The sequence below is a fragment of the Anolis sagrei genome, chromosome 6 (genome assembly GCF_037176765.1).
Source record: "Anolis sagrei isolate rAnoSag1 chromosome 6, rAnoSag1.mat, whole genome shotgun sequence".
NCBI lineage: Eukaryota > Metazoa > Chordata > Lepidosauria > Squamata > Dactyloidae > Anolis > Anolis sagrei.
In genome coordinates, this window is record NC_090026.1 from 93,641,347 (window position 1) to 93,666,141 (window position 24,795).

General features: G+C 39.2%; 2 protein-coding genes across 2 annotated transcripts in view; one reads left to right on the forward strand and one right to left on the reverse strand.

Moving 5' to 3' along the window:
- The window catches only part of CDCA7L (cell division cycle associated 7 like), a 29,996-nt gene extending 13,658 nt beyond the window's left edge, over window positions 1-16,338 (forward strand). The window contains exons 3-10 of the mRNA XM_060782105.2: window positions 414-533; window positions 1,989-2,333; window positions 3,860-3,931; window positions 6,621-6,806; window positions 9,054-9,185; window positions 12,947-13,096; window positions 13,333-13,469; window positions 15,699-16,338. Of these exons, the coding sequence (XP_060638088.2) occupies window positions 414-533; window positions 1,989-2,333; window positions 3,860-3,931; window positions 6,621-6,806; window positions 9,054-9,185; window positions 12,947-13,096; window positions 13,333-13,469; window positions 15,699-15,729 (1,173 nt within the window). The 3' untranslated portion in view covers window positions 15,730-16,338. The remainder of the gene's footprint in view (window positions 1-413; window positions 534-1,988; window positions 2,334-3,859; window positions 3,932-6,620; window positions 6,807-9,053; window positions 9,186-12,946; window positions 13,097-13,332; window positions 13,470-15,698) is intronic.
- Window positions 16,339-16,516: 178 nt separating this feature from the next.
- The window catches only part of DNAH11 (dynein axonemal heavy chain 11), a 180,998-nt gene continuing 172,719 nt past the window's right edge, over window positions 16,517-24,795 (reverse strand). The window contains exons 77-82 of the mRNA XM_060782106.2: window positions 23,825-24,067; window positions 22,266-22,448; window positions 22,066-22,181; window positions 19,974-20,086; window positions 18,454-18,594; window positions 16,517-17,109 (exon numbers count right to left, since the gene is read on the reverse strand). Coding sequence (XP_060638089.2) covers window positions 16,862-17,109; window positions 18,454-18,594; window positions 19,974-20,086; window positions 22,066-22,181; window positions 22,266-22,448; window positions 23,825-24,067 — 1,044 coding nt within the window. The 3' untranslated portion in view covers window positions 16,517-16,861. The remainder of the gene's footprint in view (window positions 17,110-18,453; window positions 18,595-19,973; window positions 20,087-22,065; window positions 22,182-22,265; window positions 22,449-23,824; window positions 24,068-24,795) is intronic.

A 24,795-nucleotide genomic window follows, 5' to 3' on the forward strand; every position in this document is an offset into this window, starting at 1 on the left:
CAAAAATAAAGTTATTATTATTATTATTATTATTATTATTATTATTATTACTACTGTTCTGGTGGGAAAGTAACCGCGCTCCATGCAGTCATGCTGGCCACATGACTTTGGAGGTGTCTACGGACAACGCCAGCTCTTCGGCTTAGAAATGGAGATGAGCACCAACCCTCAGAGTCAGACACGACTGGACTTAATGTTGGGGAAAACCTTTATCTTTTTTTCATGTTTGCCTTACACATTGTATTTACTTATCCATTCAGCAGAGTTTCACATTTTCCCAGTTTATTGTCAACACAGTGCCTGCTTTTACTTTGATTGTGAGGCTCCTTGCAAGTCCTTGTGAGGATCCTTGTGTTAATACTGAGAACATTTGCCTAGCTAAATGTTTGATATTGCTGGATGTTTCTTTGCAGCCCAAATACCTGACTAAGGAAATGAGAGAGATTTTCACAGAAGATACGGATGCTGAAAATGAAGTGTTTGAAGGATTTTCTTCAAATGAACATGGCATTGGTGGCAAGGAAGATGTAGAGGTTTGAGTCTCATTTTTCTACCATTTATTATTTTGTAAGTTTGACCATTCTATGCATATATGTCTATAAGAACTATGCCAGGGTTGACTTAATTTTCCAAGGCTAGTGTTGGCCTTTAAAAAAAAGAAAGAAAATAATAAATTATTGGCATGGTGAATTCCTCCCATGGAAGCTGGGATTCCCTGCATTATCTTAGTTTGTTTGTGGATTTTCTTGGTTTGTTTGGGGATTTTCTTGCAACAGATGTAAGAAAAGGACAATAATACTTAAAGCTGTGCTTGAACTTCCAGCATATCAAGCAATGGGTTTTCCACATTGCCTACTGGACAATATTTTTGTGAACTGGAGGTATCATAGATTGATAAAGATCTTCTGCATGCAAAACACGTTCTCCATCTTAGTCCTGTGCTCTCCAATGTGGGATTATTTCTTCTGACATAAATCTATGCCTACTTACTGTCGAATTAGTCCCATTAAATCAGGTTTAATCTGTTGATAGGTTAATTATTTTCCCCATGAGATCTGTACTGCTATAATTTGGCTGATATATTTTGGAAAAATGGCTTTCATAACCTTTTTGAAAAGAAAAATGATGTCATATCCTTTTGGCAAATGTGAATCTCCATGAACATCTGGAGACCACCTTTTGAAAACCGCTAGTCAAGGAAAGGCATGACCTTGTTAGAAGTCAACCCTTTGAAAAAGTGATGTTCACAAGCATTCATGTAATGGCACACAGGTAACTCAGCTGTTGAACTGATAAACCATGTCTTTGAACTGCCAGGGACACAGACATGCCACTGCACAAAAAAATAGACTTAGCTAGCAGAGTTTTGAAAGTGTTTCTTTGAAGTTGAAATTGAAATTGCAGTTGCCCAAAACATATACTTTCCCTTTACATTTCTTAGTTTAAAATATGCACTTAGAGACAAAAAAAAATCTTCTTTAAAAGGTAACGTATCTTGTTTACTCACAAACATCTTGTATTAATTCAGAATGCAGTCACATTTCTGTTATAGATAAGATGTAGTTTCTCTTTGTTGAGAACACAGGGCATCATTTTTAATCAATAGTCCAGAGAAGTATACATCTTATGAAAGTCCAAACTGTATAGCTGTACTCACTGCTTCTCAAAGCAAACATATAGTAAACTGTTCCTGCATAAGTCCAAAAGCATACTGTATCCACCTCCACCAAGGTCTACAGTGAACCGCTAACATTGAAATTCAAAAGCATACTGATAACAAAATGGAGTCTTGAGTCCGAACATGCTCAGTACACTCACATGTCTGTAGCCCCTCCCACACCAAAGAGGTACAATCAAACTGGCAAAGCAATATATACATATGATACAGGTTAGCAAATATGTACATTAACAAACAAATAGTGAAGGCTTGGGAGTTTGCTATTTCCAACAATATCAATGTAGGATGTTTCATCCATTTTGTTGTTTAGGCAGAGGAATCCGATTTGGAAAACGACCCTTTGCCCTTGAAGAAGGCAGAACAAGGCAAAGAGAATGAAGATAGAAGATCCTCCTCCAAGAGGAGAAGCTTTGGCTTTCGTGTAGCCTTGCAGTTTCCAGCCAAGAAATCATCTGAGAAGATTTCTTCTAAATTCTCCTCAATGAACAATGAACACTCGCCCTCTTTTACACAAACGAAAAATAATAAAACTTTGAGGAAAGTAGACTCTGAAACAGCATCTTCTGAGTCGGGGGAAGATGATAAAGAGGACCCAGATGAAAACTCTGATGCTTTGTTGAAAAGAGCCATGAATATAAAAGAAAATAAAGCAATGGTAAGAACTGGTGTGAAAGCTGCATTATCTGTAAAAGTATATACAGTATTTTAATTTATACTACTAGTTATAGGAACCATGGAGATTAAGGGTTGTGGGATCATTGCAAATTCTAGACCACTGCTGTGCAAAGTGGTGGTTCTTGGACTGGTGCAAAGAAAGAAAGAACAAAAGTATGTATTAGGTGTAATTTATTGTCAGTCCTACACATAAAAATCTTTGCTCTAGACCAGGGATTCTCAAACTTTTTCAACTACAGAGCTCTTTTTGAAGCAAATGTTTATTGTAGAGCCCCAAGAAATGTTTATATATTATAGTCTATCTATCTATCTATTGTGTGTGTGTATGTGTGTGTGCGTGTGCGTGCGTGCATGGTCAAATGTTTTGACCAACATAAATGTGGAGCCCCTCAACATGGCTCTGCAGAACACACTTTGAGAACCATTGCTCTAGACTACAGAATTATGAACAATTTGCATAAATCAGTATACTTCCAAAATTCTATAAGAATTTATAATTTCTGTTACTTTCTAGACACGAAAAAGACAATGACACACTAGGCCTGTGGTTCTCAACCTGTGGGTCTCCAGATGTTTTGGCCTTCCAACTCCCAGAAATCTTAACAGCTGGTAAACTGTCTGGGATTACATGGAGTTGTAGGCCAAAACACCTGAGGACCCACAGGTTGAGAACCACTGCTCTAGGCCACATCAATAGAAGTATAGTGGCAAAAAGTAATAGTACCATCCTATTCTGCTTTGGCCAGACGTCAGCTGAAATACTGTGTCCAGTTCTGGGTACCATAATTCAAGAAGGATATCCCCAAACTGGAACATGTCCAGAAAATGGTGACCAAAATGATGAAAGAGCTGGAAACCAATCCCTGTGAAGAACGGCTTAGGGAGCTGGGCATGTTTTAGGTTAAGAATAGGTTAAGAGGTGACATGGTAACCATGTTTATATTTGAAAGGATGCCATATGGAAGATGGAACAAGCTTTTTTTTGGCTGCTCCATAGTGTAGGGTGCAGAGTGATAGATCCAAACTACAGGAAAAGAGATTAAAATTATACATGAGGAAGATCTTTCTGGTAGTACAAATAATTTGACAGTGAATGTACTACCTGGGAATGTGGTGGGAACTCCTTTTCTGGGTTTTTAAGCAAAGATTGGATGGCCATCTGTTGAGAGTGTGTTGATAGTGTACTTCTGCATGACAAAATGGGTTTTATTAGATGGCCCTTGTGGTCTTTTCCAACTCTCTGGTTATGTGATACACTTGTAAGAAAATCAATTTAGTTATGGCACAGTAATTTTAAATTATTTTTATTAATTTTTTTTCAGAAATCTAAATTTGGAAAATGATAGGTCTGTCATTACAGCTGATCCTTTCATGTACATGTAAATGAGTTACATTTAAAAAACAAGCAAGAAATTGAGTATCCAGTAAACCAGCTATTAGTATTGAGAGCCTGTTTGAACTACTGCTCAACTTAGGTATCAATGGTGTCATTTTTCTACATTTCAGCTTGCACAGTTATTAGCAGAACTCCATTCTCTACCTGACCTGTTTCCAGTTAAAACTCCTCCCTCAACACCTGTAAGTATAACTGGGAGATATTTCCATTTACCTCATACGTTTGTTGGCAGTTATCGCCCTCGTCTGCAGTTCTTCCATATTATGAGCTATTCTTTGAGTGGATTCTGGAGCCTGAGTCTGGAGACCTGTTACTTACTTAGGCGATCCCTTATTGTCCGAGGATGATGGTCCTCCACGTGTAGTGTTCTTGCGGTGAGTCCGTAGGTGGTTGTGGAACCAGATGGAAGGCGGTCCTGGTCAGGTTGGCTTGACGTGCCTTCCTCTTGGCACGTTTCTCTCTTTCGCCCATCTTTAAACTCTTTTCTTGTCGATGAACATTACATTTCCCATTCTTGAGTTGTGAGTGTAGTAACTGCTTTGGAAGATGGTGATTGGGCATTCAGACAATGTAGTCAGTCCAGCGGAGTTGATGGCGTAGGAGCATCTCTTCATTGCTTCTTCCAGCACACTGACATTTGTCCACCTGTCTTCCCAAGAGATTTTCAGGATTGGCAATGCCGATGGAATTGTTCCAGGAGTTGAGTGTAACATCTGTATACAGTCCACGTTTTGCAGTCGTATAGTAGGGTTGGGAGGACAATAGCTTTATAAACAATTGATGGATTGCTCCCTTGTGGTGGTGAGGGGGATTGGATGTTCCAATAAACCTGTGGGCGTAACCACTGGAGTCATGCACTCCCAGGAAGGGCTGCAGGGGAGGTTCCAGACCAAGCACAATCTGAAGACCTGAAAACCTCAACGGTGGATCAGTTGAAGGATAACATGGTACATATTACAACAGCTGTGAAGGCTGAAGAAGGTTGCAACAGATTGAGAAGCCACTATCATTGTGTTAACCATACCACTGATTGGGACCACACTCGGTGAAGACTGTGTGTTGATCACAAGAGTCTTTGGTGCTTCTGTATTGGCAAATTAATGCAGTCCAACATCACTTTAACTGCTATGAGTCAGTGCTATGGAATCACAGCAGTTGTACTTTCGCGTCCTCTGTCAGAGTTAAAAATTCCAGGATTCCATAGTATTGACTCATGGCAGTTAAGGTGGTGTCAAACTGCATTAATTCTACATTGTAGATGCACCCCTAGTTAGAAATTATTTGAAGGCACAAAACTTACAGCAGCAGCAGCAGCAGCAACAACTGTGTGGCAATTATATTATTATGATTTGCTGCTTTAAAAAAACAACTTTAATTCAGCTCTTTTAATATGGGAATAATGGGAGGGAATAATAAATTACATGTTAGATGCAATTAAAGCCTCAGTCGCTTTAGGCTGAAAGAACCAAAAGAAATGGGACACAAAAACATGTTATAAATATTTAGCAGACTACCTCCTCCAAGACTACATTATTGAAAGGAAAAGTTACTACAGGATGGGACAAATCAGGAAGTCATGGGAGGCAAAGTGGAAAGGTTTGTAGAATAAAAGGGAGAGATAAGTATAAGGAATTAAACAAGATTATCCTCATCATTGAACAATAAGTACAGCAAAATTCGTAAACTGTTCCCTGGGAGGGAGAGAAAGGGGAAATTGTGGTAGAATGAAAATCACTTCTTTGCCAATCCACACACTGTCTTGTTAGAGAACAGATATGCCACGCCGGTGATCAGTAAAGAATAAGGTGTTTATTCTTTATTATGCAGAGCAACAAATATACAGTCATGTAAACGGTTGTATTGACTCACACAGTGTCCTTTGAGAGAGATTCAAATGGTTCTAGGGTGTCCATGTGAAGGGTCTTCTTCTAACAGCTCAGAAGCAGAAATACAAACTTGTCTTGGCAAGCCTAAACATGTATCTGTTGCCAAAACTCCCAGGCTCAGCTAGCTTCCTGGATGTAGCCCAACCAATCAGCTTTGTGCTTTGCATTTCCAGTTAACACACTCACCAACTGATTTTTACATGCTCCAACAGAAATGATGTAAATATGTGTTACCAAGGGAAAATGTTTAGAATGTTTGAATAATTTTGTGTAACACTATTCACAATAATTTTGAAAATTATATATATACACACACACACACTAGCCGTCCCCTGCCACACGATGCTGTGGCCCAGTCTGTGTATATGTGTTTTCTGTGTGTATATATTTGTGTATATGTGTATACATGTATGTTTGGGTATATGTGTGTGTGTGTGGGGGGGGGGGTTGCGCATGCATTGTAATGTTTTTGGGGTTTTTTTTTGCTTCTTAAGTCTCTTCTGCTGTGTTTTCCAGTGTTTTTATGAGTGATGGTCACTCGTTGGCGTGATAGGTGTATTGTGTCCAAATTTGGTGTTAATTCATCCATTGGTTTTTGAATTATGTTAATCCCACAAATGAACATTACATTTTTATTTATATAGATGGCCCTTTTTGTTGCTTTTTAATACTTACTGTATTTTAATTGTCTTTAAATTATGTAGTAACATGTCTTGCATTCCAGAATCAGGAGGAAAGCAGGATCTAAATACAACCAAATAAATACTGCTGTTTGTAAATGTTTGAAGACAGGTATATTTCTGTTAAAACTTTTACCTTGGCCTGAAATGTATTTATTTTATATATGAGTATTTGGGGAGGTTTTTATGGAAATGGGAAGGTGTCACATATTAAGGAAGCTAAATCTGTTGAGAAGGATAGTGTTTGAGTATGAAAATTTCATACTCAAACACTTAAGTCTTAAGCTTTTTCCCTCTTTATTCAGAAACAGAAAAGAACTCCAAGAAAGAAATTTTCCGAAGGCCCGATACAGCGCCGTATGAACCCAACAAGAAATGCTCGCCCGCCAGAGAAATTCGCCTTGGAAACCTTCACTGCATCTGCCGTCAGATTTGCAGAACAGCTTCGTAATTACAGGCAACAGGACCTCCTTAAAAAAAGATTGAAAGGGGTACATGCTCATTCAGTTTTTTTCTTTATCAATAGTACTAGAAAATAAGAAAAGCTAGACAGTAGATGCAAATTGGGATAAAAATCCTGTGTGAGTAACTTGGTTTGTAGTTAGTTTTAACCAATTTCTTCTGCATTTTGAATATACTCTTTGATATATTATTTCCATTCATTTCAGAAAAGGAAAGCATATCTATAAGGAAATTATTTAGATTGGTTCGAATTGATGGTACAAGGAAGCATAGAGTCTTGGAATATCCAAATTAAAAGGACATGATAGAAATAAAACTGAAAAAGGAAGTAATTTTGTGATCTTTAGCTTGCAAATAGTCAGTAATCTAACGAAAAAAATGATGACACTCAAGTTTCAGTTGGTTTTATGGGTTGCCAATCTAACTGCAATGTAAAATGGTAATTAAGTAAAGCAAACAGAAACTAGATGCAGTTTCACCTTTTAGAGTCCCTTTATGAAATTTGATTTACTGCTGTTTGCTTAAACCTAAATGGTTCCATCTTTTATTTGCGTATGAATTGAGTTCACTTCATTACAGTAATTACCATTCTGCTTTAAGTTCTTGATTGTTTTCAAAATTAAAAGTAACTAGAGAAGTGAAGAATAATAAAAAAGAAGATACTTGGGAATAAACTTTGAGTCTTCCAAAAGTTTTCGCTGTGATATGAACATGGAAGGAGCATCACATGCAAGTGAATTGTATTGGTTGGTGCAGGATTACAGCCTGTGTTGGACTGGGCTGCACTCCCTCTGAAGACACAGGTTTGCAGTCTGGGCGAGATCCTGGACTCATCACTGACCTGGAACCCCAGGTGTTGGAAGTGGCTAAGAGCCCCTTTGCACATTTAAAACTTGTGCACCAGCTGCGCCCATACCTTGAGCGCCAGACTTGGTCGTGATGGTCCATGCCTTGATCACATCCAGTTTGGGCTACTGTAATGCTCTGTATGTGGGACTGCCTTTGTAGACAGTTCGGAAGCTGCAATTGATTCAGAAATCGACTGCCTGACTACTAACTGGAGCACTGTACAGGCAGTGGACAGCGCCTATGTTACAGCAGCTCCACTGGTTGCTGATCTGCTTCCTGGACTAAATACAGTGCTAGTAATCACCTATAAAGCTCTCAATGGTTCAGGTGCAGACTGTTTATATAAACCAACACAAGTGGCCTTGTCCCTCCTATCCTTTAAAAGGCTACGAAAGACACAGCTATGTAATTTAGCCTATGGAGAGGAGGAGGATTAAGTACATCTATAAGATTCTTGCCTAGCTGCTAATGTCCGCCTCGTTCATCTGCGGTTTACCATCCCCCTCAATAATTTTAACCTAATACTAGAAATTTTTAATGAGTTTTTAAGGATGTAATATATTTTTAATTATGTCATTTTTTTATTCTAGGTCACTAAAGTTTTGAATGAATGTTTAAATGTACAATTTAAGAAAAAAACATTGATAATTTAGTGCAATGACACTATCTGTAATTATGTGTATTATGTCATACAGTGGTCCCTCACTTATTACAGGTGTTATGTTCCTGGACGTAAATTCCACGATGTAGGGACACTCTCTCCTCTTCCCTCCTCACCCTCCTTACCTTCCTCTTCATCGTCACATGGAGCCTCTTGCCCCTGCTTGGGCCCCGCAATGCCTCCTCAGCCGCAGGGCCCAAGCGGTAGCAAGAGGCCCCATGTGGCAATGAGGAGGAGGAAAAAGAAGGTAAGGAGGGCAAGGGGGCGGCTCTTCTTTCCCCATCTTCTTTGGGCCCCATGTGGCGTCACAGCAAGAGGCCCCAGGCGGCAAAGAGGAGGAGGATGAGGAAGGTAAGGAGGGTGAATTCTTTTTTAAAAAAATTAAAAAAACCCTGTGAAGCAGTGAGTCCGTGATAAGTGGACCGCGAAGGAGTGAGGGACCACTGTATTTGGCTTACTTGAGTTATCCGGTTATTTATGGAATTGTTTTGGATTTGTTTGCATATTATTGTTTGGCATTGAATATTTGCCACTGTATATTTCTTGTAAGCCACCCTGAGTCCCTTTGGGGAGATAGAGCGGGCTATAAAGTGTCATTAATTCATGCCACATCTGTAGCAGGAACTACTTTAGAGTTGCATTTGATCACTGTGCAGAGATAATTGTCCTTAAGGAAAGGTTATGGAAATTCAATTGCACCTGTGTGGTTGTGAGAGCCATTTGATGTCCTTGGTTTGTAGATGGTGATGTGTCTTTCTTCCCCTAGGGTAACATGGGAGTGCCCAAAAGGAGGAGATTATCAAAATATGGTTTGTGCCGACCAGTGGAAGACATAACGGATGAAGATTTAGAAAATGTTGCAATAACAGTTAAAGATAAGATCTATGATAAGGTTTTGGTAAGTTCCTGTTTTCTTCTTTAGATGCTAAAGCAGGTAAATGCCTGTTACTAAGCTACTTTATTATCCTGTTGATTTGCTGAACATTCTTTAAATAGACTTACATTTGTAATTACATTGCTGCAGTACTGTTTGTAGTTACACTTCATTTCCTATCAGAATGAATGTGTTACCTTTTTCTCTCAGCTAACATGTTTACTAGCAGACAACTTAATAAAATATCTCAATTAGAGAAGGGCCGCATGTGGCCCTCACAAGCCATTGGTGTCGCCCATCCAGCTCCACCCACCACACCTATCTGCTCACGTGAGGCTTTCTTCTGCACACACACACACACGCTCCCTTGCTGCTGCATGCACACACTTGCCACCACTGCCATGTGCATTCCCCCTCCGCCACTGCCCACCCCTGGGAAGGAAAGAAGGAGATAGAGAGAAAAGGAAAGAGGGAAAGAAACAGAGGGAGGGAGGTCAGAAAAAGAGGGAAGAAAAGAAAGAGAAGGAGGGAGGGAGGAAGACTGAGGGAGGGAGGGGGAAATAAAGAGAGGTAGGAAAAAGGAAAGGAAGGAAGGGACATAGAAAAAAAGAAGGAAGGAATTCAGAAAGTGTGATGTAGTGGTTTAAACCTCCGATTATAGCTCTGAACTCAGTGGGCTACTTTACACAAGTCATCCGCTCTCAGCCTCCGATGAAGACTAAGACAAATTCCCTTTGAATAAATCTTGACAAGAAAGCTCTGTGATATCTTCACCTTAAGGTAAGGTTTCCCCTTGACATTAAATCCAGTTGTGTCCGACTCTGGGGGTTGGTGCTCATTTCCATTTCTAAGCTGAAGAGCCGGTGTTGTTCGTAGATGCCTCCAAGGTAATGTGGCTGGCATGACTGCATGAGGAGCTGTTACCTTCCCGCCGGAGCAGTACCTATTGATCTACTTATATTTGCATATTTTCAAACTGCTAGGTTGGCAGAAGCTGGGGTTAATGGTGGGAGCTCACCTCACTCCCCGAATTCGAAACCCCGACCTTTCGGTCAGCAAGTACAGCAGCTCAGCCGTTGAACACACTACGCCACTAGGGGCTCTCCATTGTCACCTTAGGTCAGTCGCCCTAAATCTGAAAAAACTTGAATATACACAGCAACAATCCTATTTTTTCTTTAATTATACCTTACTTCAAAAGTGAGGTGCTAAAAACCAATTTGCAGCCACAAGAGGCTTAGCCTATCTAACTTCAGATCCTTAATATTTCTAAGTTGTGCAGGCCTGATGTAGAAGGAGGCTTCGTAAATCTGTAGCTTAATATTAACAGTTTACATCAGAATTGGAATTAAAATGACTAAATAACTCAATTCATTTAAGCACAGTGCCAGTGCACTTAAAAGCATAAATATTAAATTCCAACAAATATAAAAGGACAGGATAGAAATAATCACTGTTCTACTTTTACAGATGGGGGAACCGGGAGTAAAAATATATCCATAAGTTTTATTCTTCAACATATTTCTTGATAAATGGATGAAAAGAAATGTCAAAGCAGTGCTGTTTCAGCAGAATGCATTATTAAGAAGTGGCATTTTGTATGAGCTATTATTTCCCTAAGTTTGGCTCTACAATAGTAGCACTTTAAGCTTATTGTAAATAGACATACATGATGTGAATCGGCTCTATATGGCTATACGAACCCTGTGGCTCGATGTGGAGGTAAAGGCTTTGGTGGGCACATAAAAGTCACCCCTCCTGCTCAGAAGAGGCTCCATTCCTAAACATGGGACACCTTGATCAGGACTGTTTATTATCTGAACTTTTAAATTTATTCAAATACAGCAGGAATGGGCATTCACCTCCTCAACTCTTCACATTTACTTTCTTGCAATGGATTATCTTGGAATTCAGTTTCCAGGAAGCTAGGAGTGGAAATTCACTTTCTAAATAGTTTTCAAAATGGAAATTACCAGGTTTTGTTTTCTGTTGATGGATATGTTTTCAGCTGTATTTTTTATTTCTGGGGGATAAGAAATGCGACATGGACCCACCATTTTTATTCATTCCTGACATACTTGTTGATGGAGACAGTGTTGATACAAGCACGCACTCATTGTTGATGCACAATGCACATGAAATGTAAATAAAATTACCATGCTAGGTAGTTTTCTTCTGGGAAATGTAAGATGATAGTAGAAATTGGTTGCGTGTGTGTATTATGCATTCACACAAGGTATAGGGTTACTTGTTGCTTCTAGATGTAAGGCCAGGAGCTGTGTTTCTTCTTTGATTGTGTTTCTTGTACAGAACATTGTAAGGCTTAACATAAGTGTAGAGGTGACAGAACAGGTAGGATTTTCGAGAATGTAGAACATTTAGAAACAGTATGACTGACTGATAGACCATAAGTCTTAAGGGACTACTCTTTCTTTCACACTTCACCCTGCCCTATGTGGTATTATTTATTGATTGATTGATTTACGACATTTATATGCTGCCCTTCTCACCCCAAAGGGGACACAGAGCGGCTTACAAGATATATATACATACAATATATTATATTATTAGTATAGTACAATGTCAGTATTATATATTACTATATTGTACTATACCATTATATTGTAATATTATTAGTATTATATTGTATTACATTATAATATTATAAATATTATATGTATATACAATATATTACATTATATTATTAGCATAGCACAGGAGACAAGATGGAACTGTCCCCTTGCCCTCCCTCTCTTCACTCTGGGCCAGAGTGGCAGTTGGTGCTGAGGGGAGGGGTCCCCAACTGATGACATATGCAGGAGACAAGATGGAACTGCCCCCTGCTTCTCCTCTTCACTCTGGCCCAGAGCAGAAGTTGGTGCTGGGGGCAAAGGTCCCCGACTAATGACATGCAGGAGACAAGATAAAACTGTCTTCTGCCCCCCCCCTTCACTCTGGCCCAGAGCGGCAGTTGGTGCTGGGAGCAGGGGTCCCTGACTAATGACATATGCAGGAGACAAGATGGAACTGTCCCCTGCCCTCCCTTCACTTTGGCCCAGAGCGGTCCTCAACTATTGACATATGCAGGAGACAAGACGGAACTGTCCCCTGTCTCTCTCTCTCCCCCCCCCCCCTTTCACTCTGGCCCAGAGTGGCAGTTGGTGCTGGGGGCAGGGGTCCCCGACTAATGATATGTGCAGGAGACAAGATGGAACTGTCCCCTGGCCCTCTCTGTCTTCACTCTGTCAGGATAGGTAAAGAAGATGGATTGAGGAATCTGGTTTATCCGCTTTCCAGTGAAACTCAGAAGTGTGGCTTTAGAGATGAGGTATATCCATAGTGTTATATCCCATTGCATGAAACATGTACAGAAAGAACTTTACCACCAGTCAGAACCTATCAACATAAATACATACTGCCTGTGATCTTAGAGAAAAAATAGTGGGGTGAAAAATACTCAAGAAGTGATTGAACAAATATATCTGGGAAATGTCATTTAACAAGTTTAAAAAACTGTCTTGGGTTGCTTTGAGTTTTTCAGGCTGTTTGGCCATGTTTTAGTAGCATTCTCTCTTGATGTTTTGCCTGTATTTGTGGCTGGCATCTTCAGAGGTCTGAAGATGCCAGCCACAACTGCAGGCAAAACGTCAGGAGAGAATGCTACTGGAACATGGCCATGCAGCTTGAGAAACTCACAGAATCCCAGTGATTCTGGCCATGAAAGCCTTCGACAAAACTGTCTTGATTCCTCAAGTAATTATCCTTTCTCTCTCCCCCCTCATCAGGGAAGCACATGCCATCAGTGTCGACAGAAGACGATTGATACAAAGACGATTTGTCGTAATGACGGCTGTGGGGGTGTGAGGGGACAGTTTTGTGGGCCATGCCTTCGCAATCGCTATGGAGAGGATGTGAAATCAGCACTTCTAGACCCAGTAGGTATCTAGCTGCTTAAATTTATAGAATAAAGACTGATTCACGTGCTGCCAAAATTGAATCCCTGGTGCTTCCATCGGGATAATACTTGCACTATAGAGCAGTATGTACACTTAACTTCTAAACTCTATACTTTTTACTGCTTTCTATTTGCCATACTAAGCAGTGTCTGCTCTCGTACTTAAAAGGAGGTGGCTTTCAACTATTAATGCCCTCTCATTCTTTTTTCCTTCAGGACTGGATCTGTCCTCCTTGCCGTGACATCTGCAATTGCAGCTACTGTCGGAAGCGCGATGGCCGTTGTGCCACAGGAATGCTCATCCACTTGGCAAAGTTTTACGGTTATGATAACGTACAAGAGTATCTTGAAAGGTAGGTGGGCTTTCATAATTTCATATTAGCCATTTTAAGTTTATATTGATGTTGTTTTATTTATTGTTTTCGATTTGGTTTGTTTGTTTTTATTATGGCATGGAATGGTTGCCACTTTCTGTTTGGAAACCATATTGAGTCCCCTTGGGAGATAAAGCAGGTAATAAATAAATAAATAAATAAATAAATATTAGTATTAGTGTTATTAATGACAATTAAAATGTTGGGTGGGAACCCTTTGAAGTAGTTTCAGAAAAAAAGATCAAGTTCCTATTGGATTTGATATGTAGGAAACCATATGCATTGTTACAGGTCCACTATAACTACAGTTGTTATAAAATACAGTATAAAGAAGTGTGTGGGCCAATTTTGTAGTGTTCAAGGCTAGACTTAGCCATTTTTATATGCAACTTCACAGATGTTGAGCTGCAAAAATTTAAGGTACTCAGGCATCACATCTCAAAAGGAATGTTTTTGCAGTTCTGCTTTGGAAGTTACGGTAGAATTATGGGGAGCAATAGGCATGAATAGTAGATTCATAGCTTTTGCGGTTCTGAACCTTTGTTGCTCCATAAGTTTTGAACTTCAGCTCCCAGAATTCTTGACTGTCAGTCAAGCTGAGTGGCGCTTTTTTTAGTCAAATCCAAGTGGAGGAACAAAGATTAGGAGCCACTATCCTAAAGGACATAATCCTTTACATACTATGTTTTGAACAATAAAACTCAAAGTGGTGGTCTGTGGGGCAGTTTCCAGAAAATATAAAAAATATCAGTAGCAGTCAGTGTGGCCTTTGGGGTCTGATGGAGATTGGATACAGGACCCCTATGGCAATGTTTCTCAACCTTCCTAATTCTGCGACCCCTTAATACAGTTCCGCACGATGTGGTGACCCCCAACCATAACATTATTTTCATTGATACTTCATACCTGTAATTTTGCTACTGTTATTAATTGTAATGTAAATATCTGATGTTCAGGATGTATTTTCATTCACTGGACCAAATTTGGCACAAATACACGATACACCCAAATTTGAATACTGGTGGGATTGAGGGGGATTTTGTCATTCGGGAGTTGTAGTTGCTGGGATTTATAGTTCACCTACAATCAAAGAGCATTCTGAACTCCATCAACGATGAGATTGAACCAAATTTGACATATACAACTCCTATGACTAACAGAAAATACTGGAAGGATTTGGTGGGCATTGACCTTGAGCTTTGGAGTTGTAGTTCACCTACATCCAGAGAGCACTGTGGACTCATGATCTGGACCAAACTTGGCACAAATACTCAATATGCCCAAATATGAACACTGGTAGAGTTTGGGGGAAATAGACCTTGTCATTTGGAAGTTGTAGTTGCTGGGATTTATAGTTCGCCTACAATCAAAGAGCACTCTGAACCCAGACCACAATGGATCTGTACCAAACTTGGCACATTACTTACATGGACAACATTGAATACTGCTGGGGTTGATGATGGGGCTGTTTTTGAATTCTGGGAGTTGTAGTTCACCAACATCAAAAAGGAAGAGAAGGGCAGGCAGAGAGATCTTCAGCTTTTTCTGCCGAAAGGGTTCCTAAGACCATCAGAAATATGTGTTTTATGGTGGTCTTTGGCGACTCCTCTTAAAAACCTCCTGCGACCCCCTCAGGGGTCCCAACCACTAGGTTGAGAAACACTGCCCTGTGGATATCAAAACTTGTGAAGGCTCATTTGATACAGTGATGTAGCAAAATGATGGCAACATTAAGGTTTGCCTTTTGTATTTTTTTAAAAATCAAGATTTTAATGACTAAATCCATGGATAAATCTGTGTATATAGAGGGCCAAACCTACATCATGCAAGTCCCTGGCACATTCAGGGAAAAGATTACTAGTCCAACACACAAGAGAATCTGAGCACCTTTGATCTAGATCTCCAGCTATTTCTGCTTCCACGTAGAGATCCTGTTCCCCTTTTAGCCAGTCATTCATAAGGAATACAAGGGTAAGGAACACAATAGACTGGATTTTGTTAGATTGCATCATCCATCATTTGTCACCATGGTTATGCTGTGGAGGACTGCTGGGACTTGCTGTTCAACAACATCTAAACAGCTGCATGCTCTCAATTTTGTAAATTTCTGTAACCTATTCATTAGAATTTTGCCCACTAAAAGCAGGTGATCATAACCACTTAATTTTTAATTGACCTCTGAATTTTAATTCTCCTTTTTCCTTCCAGCTTGCAAAAGCAACTTGCGGAAGAAGACTGAGAAGAAAAGCTGTGGCTGTATCTTTGTCAACTTTTTTTTTACTTTTGTTTGTTATGCAGGATGTTTTTTCTAAAAAACGTCCTTTCCAAGTTGTGCTTAGCCTGTGTTCTTTGCCACAGTGTACTGAAGTTTCTTCTGTGAAATTATTATTGAAATGATTGGAGGTTAAACCAATTTCCATTCCTTTCAGTGGGCTTCTATACTGGAAATGCTTGCAGATATACTGTTTAGGGATAGACACCAGCTACTGCTGATAAATATTGGATGGTTATATCAAACAGTTATACCCAACTGTTTGATACAACAGCTGTTTTAAGTTGTACTCTGAATGTTTTAGAAATTTAATACTGCAGCATTATTTCTTTGCCAGGGAAAGTGTTTCAATACTGTCAGCTCCTAACATTTATATTTTCAGCAAATTGACTGGGGCAATAAGATCATATTTTAAACACTGGACTATTTAACCTAAGATTTATTTTGATATTTAGTACTAATCTTAAAATGAACAAAACAGTACATTTTGTAAAGATTATTATTTTTAAAACATACAAGTATTTGAGCCACAGATTGTAAATTTCAAATAAAAGATTGAGTTTCTCTTAGCTAAAATGCTTGATTTCAGAAATGTTTTGGAGTTTTGAGTATCTGTATTTCCACACAGATAAATAATGATGTACCTTGGAGATGGTATCCAGCTCTAAACACAAAATCCATTATGCTTCATAGACACCTAATACACATGAAAATAATTTTGTACAATATTTTTAATAATTTTATGTGTGAAATAAGGTTTGTGTACACTGATCTACTACAAAACAAAGGTCTCACTATCTTCGCCACTCATTGACAATTTTGGATTTTGGCATAGTTTGGATTCCACTGTTAAGCAAATATTGAATATGCTTTGGGCATTTATAGGTGCAGGCATGCTTTTATTTTCTGTGTTGTATTGTATATAGTATAAATATGGCAAACAGCTTTGGTACTAAACAAATAGAACTTGTGAACAGAAGCATTATCCTGTAGACTGCTTTTGGTAACTTTAAGCAGTATGACATGTATAATGATTCAGTATGAAGAGAGCTCTTCTGTTTTGGCTGCTGGGAGATATTTGTCCTTACAGAGACATTGCTTAAACTGCTAGCAGCAGAGCTACACCTGCAAGCACCCACTTGGCTGGCTTGTCTTTGCTTTTCAGGTTAAAAGTCCAGACATAAGTAGGCCCTCTAATTTTGGTTTTATAAACTGGACATTTATAAATGTGCTTTGTTTCTTGTCTGTCGACTGGAACTGCTTTTACAAAGATCACTGGCATTGCTGGAGTCAAGTCCTTTAGTCTGGCCTCAGCTATAACTCCGGCTTGAAGGTCCCATCTTGCTCCTGTAACCAGAGAAGCACAAATCCTTTGAGTTGCTATCTCTATTTATACAAGTAAGGTCACAAATATGTGTTAACTTAAAGTTCTTAGTTTTCTTAAACAATGATTATTCAGAGGGGTTTGCCTCTGAAATATATCCTACAGCACCTGGTATTTCTCACTGGTCCCCTTTCCAACTATTAACCATGCCTGGTCCTACTTAGCTTTCATAATTTGCTGAGATCTAGTATCTTCAGGGGCCTCACAGTTAAATAAGTAGCAGACTACCATTGGTGAATTCACTGTAGGTATAATTATATATTTATTTAGGAAGTTGTTAGTTGGAAGGGAAATGGCTAGGGCAGCGATTCTCAACATGTGGGTTTCCAGATGTTTTGGCCTTCAACTCCCAGAAATCCTAAGACCTGGTAAACTGGCTGGGATTTCTGGGAATCGTAGGCCAAAACACCTGGGAACCCAAAGGTTGAGAACCACTGAGCTAGGGAATACTAGTAACTGTGTGTTATAGTAAGAGGAAAACAATAACAAAACACCTCAATAAATCTTGCCAAGAATGCCCTATGAAAGGTTCCCCATAAAGAGAAGTTGAGTTCAAGGCACCTAACAACTCATCATTGGATTCAGTGGAGCTTTTGAGTAGACATTAATATGTGATGGTCCTACAGCTTCATTTTTAGCTTTTCTATTTCTTGAGGTAGCAAATTAGACTTATCTTATGGGACAATGTGCTACACACTGACAGTGAAGATACCAACAACATAACATGATGATATATAGGACACCTAAACCTGAATTCTGGTCGTCGCAACAAGAGTAGGCACAGTGAATCAAAAATCTTAAGATACCACTTGATTCAACACTTGAATCAATATGTCAACCAGCATGGTGTAATGATTTAAATGTTCCTGACAGCTACAATTCAATACCCTGCTCAGCCAGGGATTCACACATCTCAGCCCCTGGAAACAGCTTGAAGGCACACAGCAATAAACTACCGATCTGTTTCAGGTCTTACTATTTTCTTTAGTGAAAGAGAACATTGGCCAAACTGCTTACAGTTGCAGTCATTCAGTCCTTTCATGTAATGTTTGAATCACAACAGGAGAAAAGCAATACAACTTAACCTCTTACTATCTGCCCATTACTCTATAATAAGACTGTCAATGCCAGTCTCAAAATTTATAACATTTGTGGTTGGTCCAATAAAGGCTAAACTTGCATTTTACTACTCCTGTGGTACAGATCATATTTCTATGGGTTAACCTATAAATGGGCATTTCAGTACTGAATCAATACTAAATTTCCCATTGGTGCAAATGGTTTTGTATAACTTGGAATAAACTTACCTTCCATAAAAAGGCCACATATATATGCTCCTTCCCTTGGCGGATGACCATAATCCTCTCTACTTTTTTTGGTAACGTCTGTAGTCAGGCACATCTTATCCAGAGACCAGTTGTTCTTCCTTGCCATGCTTTGCATAATGGCTTTCAAGAGGAAAAGAGTTGTGTGAATGAATTAACTCATGTTCAGTTACATATTTCTGAATTTTGGCAAGTATTTCAAATAGTGTAAAGCAGTGGTTCCCAACCTTCTTTTGACCAGGAACCACTAGTACCAAAAGGATTATGAATCGGTTTTGGTCAACTTCAGATTCAGTTTGGTTATTTGGGGTACTGATTCAGAAAATTGCATTGGGTAGACCACATTAGCTCTGACGATGCTGCTGGATAACGATTTTAACAGGACGACACTGGTGATGATACATTTTTAACGGTTTTATATAGTTTTTATATATTAGTCTGAATGCTTTTAATTGTACTTTTATGAATGTTTGGCATCAAGTTCTGCCAATTTTGTAAGCTGCCTTGAGTCACCGTAAGGCTGAGAAAGGCGAGCTACAAATGCCATAAATAAATAATACATAAATAGTTTCTGATACAGAACATAAGCCATCTAGTAGTTGCCATCTGCTCGCTCTAAGAAAACAATATTTAATAATCTAGAGCTGATGTGGTCTATCCGCTCAGGGAGGGAGGAGGAGAAGCAGCAGCCAGGTGGTTTGTTGTCGTGCCTTTCGTGGGTAGTCAGCCCCCCCCCCCCCCCCGGACATCCCTATTGCCTTGGCACTATAAGAGGGTTTCACGAGACCAGTCGCTCTTGTTGCAAAGGTGTAGTAATGGTGAGGCCGCAGACCATGTTTTAGTTCTTGTGGACTACTGGAGATCCACAGACCAAAGATTGGGAACCACTGGTGTAAAGCAATTAAAACAACCCAATTCACTTCCTACTACAAGTAAACACTTCCTTAAAAACACAGAATGTGTTTCTTGCGTCATAGATTCACATATCTTCAAAATATAATGGCTGCGATATATTCTGAATTGGAGCACAATCTTAGGTAGGCAGCTCACTAGATGTGCTTCAATGTTACTGTGAACTCCTAATTTACTACTGGATTGTATAAATAAATTGTAGTGCTATTAACGGTGTAATTTCATGTAGATAGGAGTATTTCAAAAATTAAATTGTATTTCAGCCCTGAAAAAACAGCCCAGATTTTTCAGTGCTCCTAAGGGTCCACCCATGTCTCTACAGCTTGCTCCCTTTTATTGTTTAAAGGGCTGTTGATTCAGTATGCCATTCATTGGCTGTGACTTCCAGCACCCTGGTTAGGTTTTAAATGGAAGTCCTGTCATTTGCTTCATCGATAATACACTGGCACTTTGTAGAATTTCTAATGTAACTGGCTCTTAAGAAATGTGACTACAAAGGCAGCCCTCAGTAAGCCATTATGTTAAAACTAGCCCAACTGTGTGGTCTAATTTCTTTGACCTTTATATATGATGAACCCAATGCGTCATACCAGTCAAAAACGACTGAGGATTAAAGAAGCCAGAAAGCCACACCACGGCAGGAAGTACAAGATCCTGTGTCCAAGTATCAAGTTCTCGGCATCGTATGAGAAGGTCATTAAACCTGAAGAAAAAGCAGCAGAGGAATCAAAACTGACATAGGAAGTGGATCATGATTAAAATAAGTTGCACGGTGTGATTTAGTATCCACAGCCTTTAGTTTGTTGCAGAGACTATTGGTGCCCAATGAATTAACAAACTATGACTGCTACCTTACAATTTTATTTATTGACAAAATTTAAATTACACCCTCTATTTTTGCAGATACAATGGAGATGTGTAAAAGTATCATCAAAATAATTATACAGTGGAAAACAATGGTACACCCTTGTAGTTACAAATGGATCTCCAAGGAAGCTTGAAAACTATCCATCTTTTAAATCCTGAGACTGTAGTGTTCCAAAAGGGCAATGACATTGTATCATACAAAATGATATAATTGGTCGCATGGTGGAAGCTTGGAAGAAAGTATTTATTTCAATGTCACTTCAGGGCTTCTTAAACTTTTCCACTCACATCCCCTTTTTGCCCCCATTTTTTATATGACAGCAGGTATATATGTATATAACACATGTATAAAAATCAAACATTTACTCATAACAAGTCAGGAATTGCAAGGTTTGCTAAATAGGCTAATTTTTCTTTCTATGAAGTACAGCAGAAGCATCTCCTGCAGAGTCCACAGTAAACACTAAGAGTCATGTAAATGTCTAAAACGGCCAATTGATAACATTCTGAAAACTTTTACTATTGCCTATTTTTTTCAGAACCCAAACATTGAGCTAAGAGGATCCCCACTTCGGGTTGGGACCCACAATTTCAGAAGCAAGTCCATTGTTAGTGTTGCATGTTTGCAAATATACAGTAGTACTGTAATGTCTGGTTTACATCCAGATTTAAATCTAGAGTAGAAGCATCGAAATCCATGACACACTCAGCCAGCTGCTACCTACCCATTCCACTAAACAGACAGGTAAAGGTAAAGGTTTTCCCCTGACATTAAATTCAGTTGCGTTTGGGGTGTGGTGCTCAACTCCATTTCTAAGCCAAAGAGCTGGCGTTGTCCATAGACACCTCCAAGGTCATGTGGCCAGCATAACTGCATGGAGCACCGTTACCTTCCCGCGGTACCTATTGATCTACTCACATTTGCATGTTTTTGAATTGCTAGGTTGGCAGAAGCTGGGGCTGACAGCGGAAGCTCATGCCACTCCCCGGATTCGAACCAGCTCAGTGGTTTAACCCACTGCGCCATCAGGGGCTCCACTAAACAGACAACATGAATGAATATTTGCTTTCGTGACACCCCCACCCCAAGTTGCCGTGTTTATACTCGAGTATAAGCTGGCCCGAATACAAGCAAAGGCACCTAATTTTACCACAAAAAAACCTGGGAAAATGTACTGACTCGAGAATAAACCAAGGGTGAGAAATACAAGCAGCTACTGGTAAATTTCAAAATAAAAATAGATACCCATAAAATTACATAAATTGAGGCATCAGTAGGTTAACTCTTTTTTTAATATTTACAGAAAACTAATTTAAGATAAGACTATCAAATTCTGATTAAACCATTATTCTAACCTTCAATGTAAATGTGCTTACGTATCCTTACAATAATAGAGAGTACAATAATAAATGTAATAAAAATAGAGTAAAATAATGTAAATGTAATAATAAGAATAAAGCAATGTAACTGCAATAATAATAATAATAATAATAATAATAATAGAGTAAAATAGTAAATGTAATAAAATAATAATAACTCAGTAAAATAATAAATAACTGACGAGTATAAGCCGGGGGGGGGGGGGTTTAGCTTAAAAAAGGGCTGAAAAACTCTGCTTATATTTGAGTATATGCAATACATATACTGCTGTAACCATACCAGTGCATGTCATAAACAAGATCCTAACAATAAGCTCATGAGGAACATACAGTTTGCGTCTTTCCTATGCAGGATGCTTCAGCTATGGGTCTCTAACCCAGTTTTATGCAAGTTAGTTAGCCTGCTACTTTTTTAAGGATGAGAAATGTATTTACCATTGAGCAAGGCTATATGTGGAAGGATAAGCCAGTTTTGTCCATGCGTCTGGGACCAGGTCATAAAACAAAGATGATTGCAAAGCTTCCATGGTGGGAGAAAATGTAAGCTCACCCTAGATGTTTGAGAAAAGAGAATATTTAAGTGCACACATTCACTTTGTACACTCACTTTTTAAGGATAAAAATATTTCTCTTACTTTCAGACCAAGATCTAATTGCTTTAATGACCTCCGTATTTCTCGGATGAGAATGTTCATCCTTTCACATTCTTGAAAACAAACCAGAACGTAAGGACTTCGAACAGCAGATTTTTGCATTATTTCAGCCATATTAAATTCTTCTGGAAGCTTCTCCAAAATTTCATCCAGGACATTTTTCACCTTAATGTAAGAATAGCAAGCAGAATTACCAGAGGTTGTTTATTGATGTGCACTTTTCTCTTTCAAAGTATAGTCAGTCCTCCACATACCTTGGTATTAGAGATACAAGGTTCTTCTGAACGCAAAAAACTATGACTAAAGAAACTGGCATTTTTCAACATGAAGGATCATCTCTTTAGGAATTTCTATGTCCTCCAGCATGACACTGGCTAACTTCTGCTGAAAGCTGACCATAGAATCACACTGGAGAACCTAGAGATTCCTATAGGAGGGGTTCTTTCTAGGTCTTACAGTGTGATTGGAGAAATCTCACCATAGAGATAACATTTTAATCGTTTTGTCAACCATTAAACTTGTAGATATAGCCAGAGTAAAACAACAACAATCCTCATAAATGGATGTTGGCTTTAAGGCACCCAACAACAAACTATTGGACTTGGTGGAGCTTTTGAGTAAACACTAGTATTATGTGATGGTCGTCCATACAGAACTTCATTTCTAGTTTGTCCTTCTTTTCATGTAGGTACTTAGACTTTTTTTCTTTTAAAAAACCTGTATCTCCTTCATACAACTCCGCCTGTGTGTATACTGAAAGCACAAGATCATAGTCATGTATAACGTCTGATTTAAATTAGACCAGCAATTCCAAACAACAGGGTCTGTTAACTATCTATGGCCTCATGATACTATTATTCCAAATGATTTTGGACTGCATTATTCACCATGGTCCCTGGACTCACATTTTTACTGACCATTTTGGTGACCAGGTGAGGACAAGGGTAACCGAGAAGGGTCTGTTTTAATATATGAATATGCATATTGCCTATGCAGTAAGCCGCCTTGAGTCCCCTTCGGGGTTGAGAAAGGCGGGATATAAATATAGTAAATAAACAAATAAATAAATAAGGACCCCATTTTCCAGGACCCCTTGGAGGATCCTTTCATTGTTGTGGGTCAAACTACTGGATTGGCCAAATGAGATGAGAAAATAAACCTGGAAAGCTTTTGGTAAATGGAACACATAATCCACATTTTGAGATGCCTCCAATAGTCCCCCGCTCCCCGAGAAGTTGTTTACTATTTGACAAAGGATTCATTCTAAGAATAAATTTCAGTTTGACCATTATTATTTTTACATCCATTACTAAAGAAGGCCATACTGTACCAACATCAAAACAAAACTTCTGGAAAGTCGGTGTAATGATAGTCCTGAATTTTTTTATCTTTGGGCAGGACTTACATGAAAAACTGAACAGATTTCCACATATTATTCCAGACCATAAGGAGAAGAGCTTTTACTTGGATATCTAGTTAAAGAACTTATTGTTATTAATTGTACATATGTGGAGGGCATTCTCAGCTGACTGTAACCTCACCTTTTCTTCTGCTGACTGTCCTGCTACCTCTCCAGCAAGGAGGTTTCTAGGCTGCATTTCCAAGAGGGTTTTAAAAAGATTATCAGATAGAACTGTCAAGAAGTCTATCTCGGCATTTGGATGCAGACCATATAGCACGGGGCTTTCAACTGGCAGCATTTCATCAATGTATTTGTGGTAGCCAATATAATCCAAATTGGGAGGAGCCAGAAAGCCTGGAGCTAAAGCAAATTCTCCTTCAAGCTGTAATTTGAAAAAATAGAAAAACAAGGAAATAAAGTTCAACATCTAAAGTATTCAAGCAAAGCTTACGCAGAGTCTTGAAAAACCATCCACTACAACCTCAAGACTTGTCTAAGTAGTTTCACTGCTCTAGGAATTATATCTATCTATCTATCTATCTATCTAAATGGCAGAGGGTGGGACAAAACTATTTTGAAATGCTTCATTTTAAATACTGTTTTCTAACTTAGAATCATAGAATCAAAGAGTTGGAAGAGACCTCATGGGCCATCCAGTCCAACCCCCTGCCAAGAAGCAGGAATATTGCATTCAAACCACCCCTGACAAATGGCCATCCAGCCTCTGCTTAAAAGTTTCCAAAGAAGGAGCCTCCACCACACTCCGGGGCAGAGAGTTCCACTGCTGAACGGCTCTCGCAGTCAGGAAGTTCTTCCTAATGTTCAGATGGAATCTCCTCTCTTGTAGTTTGAAGCCATTGTTCCGCGTCCTAGTCTCCAAGGAAGCAGAAAACAAGCTTGCTCCCTCCTCCCTGTGGCTTCCTCTCACATATTTATACATGGCTATCATATCTCCTCTCAGCCTTCTCTTCTTCAGGCTAAACATGCCCAGTTCCCTAAGCCGCTCCTCATAGGGCTTGTTCTCCAGACCCTTGATCATTTTAGTCGCCCTCCTCTGGACACATTCCAGCTTGTCAATATCTCTCTTGAATTGTGGTGCCCAGAATTGGA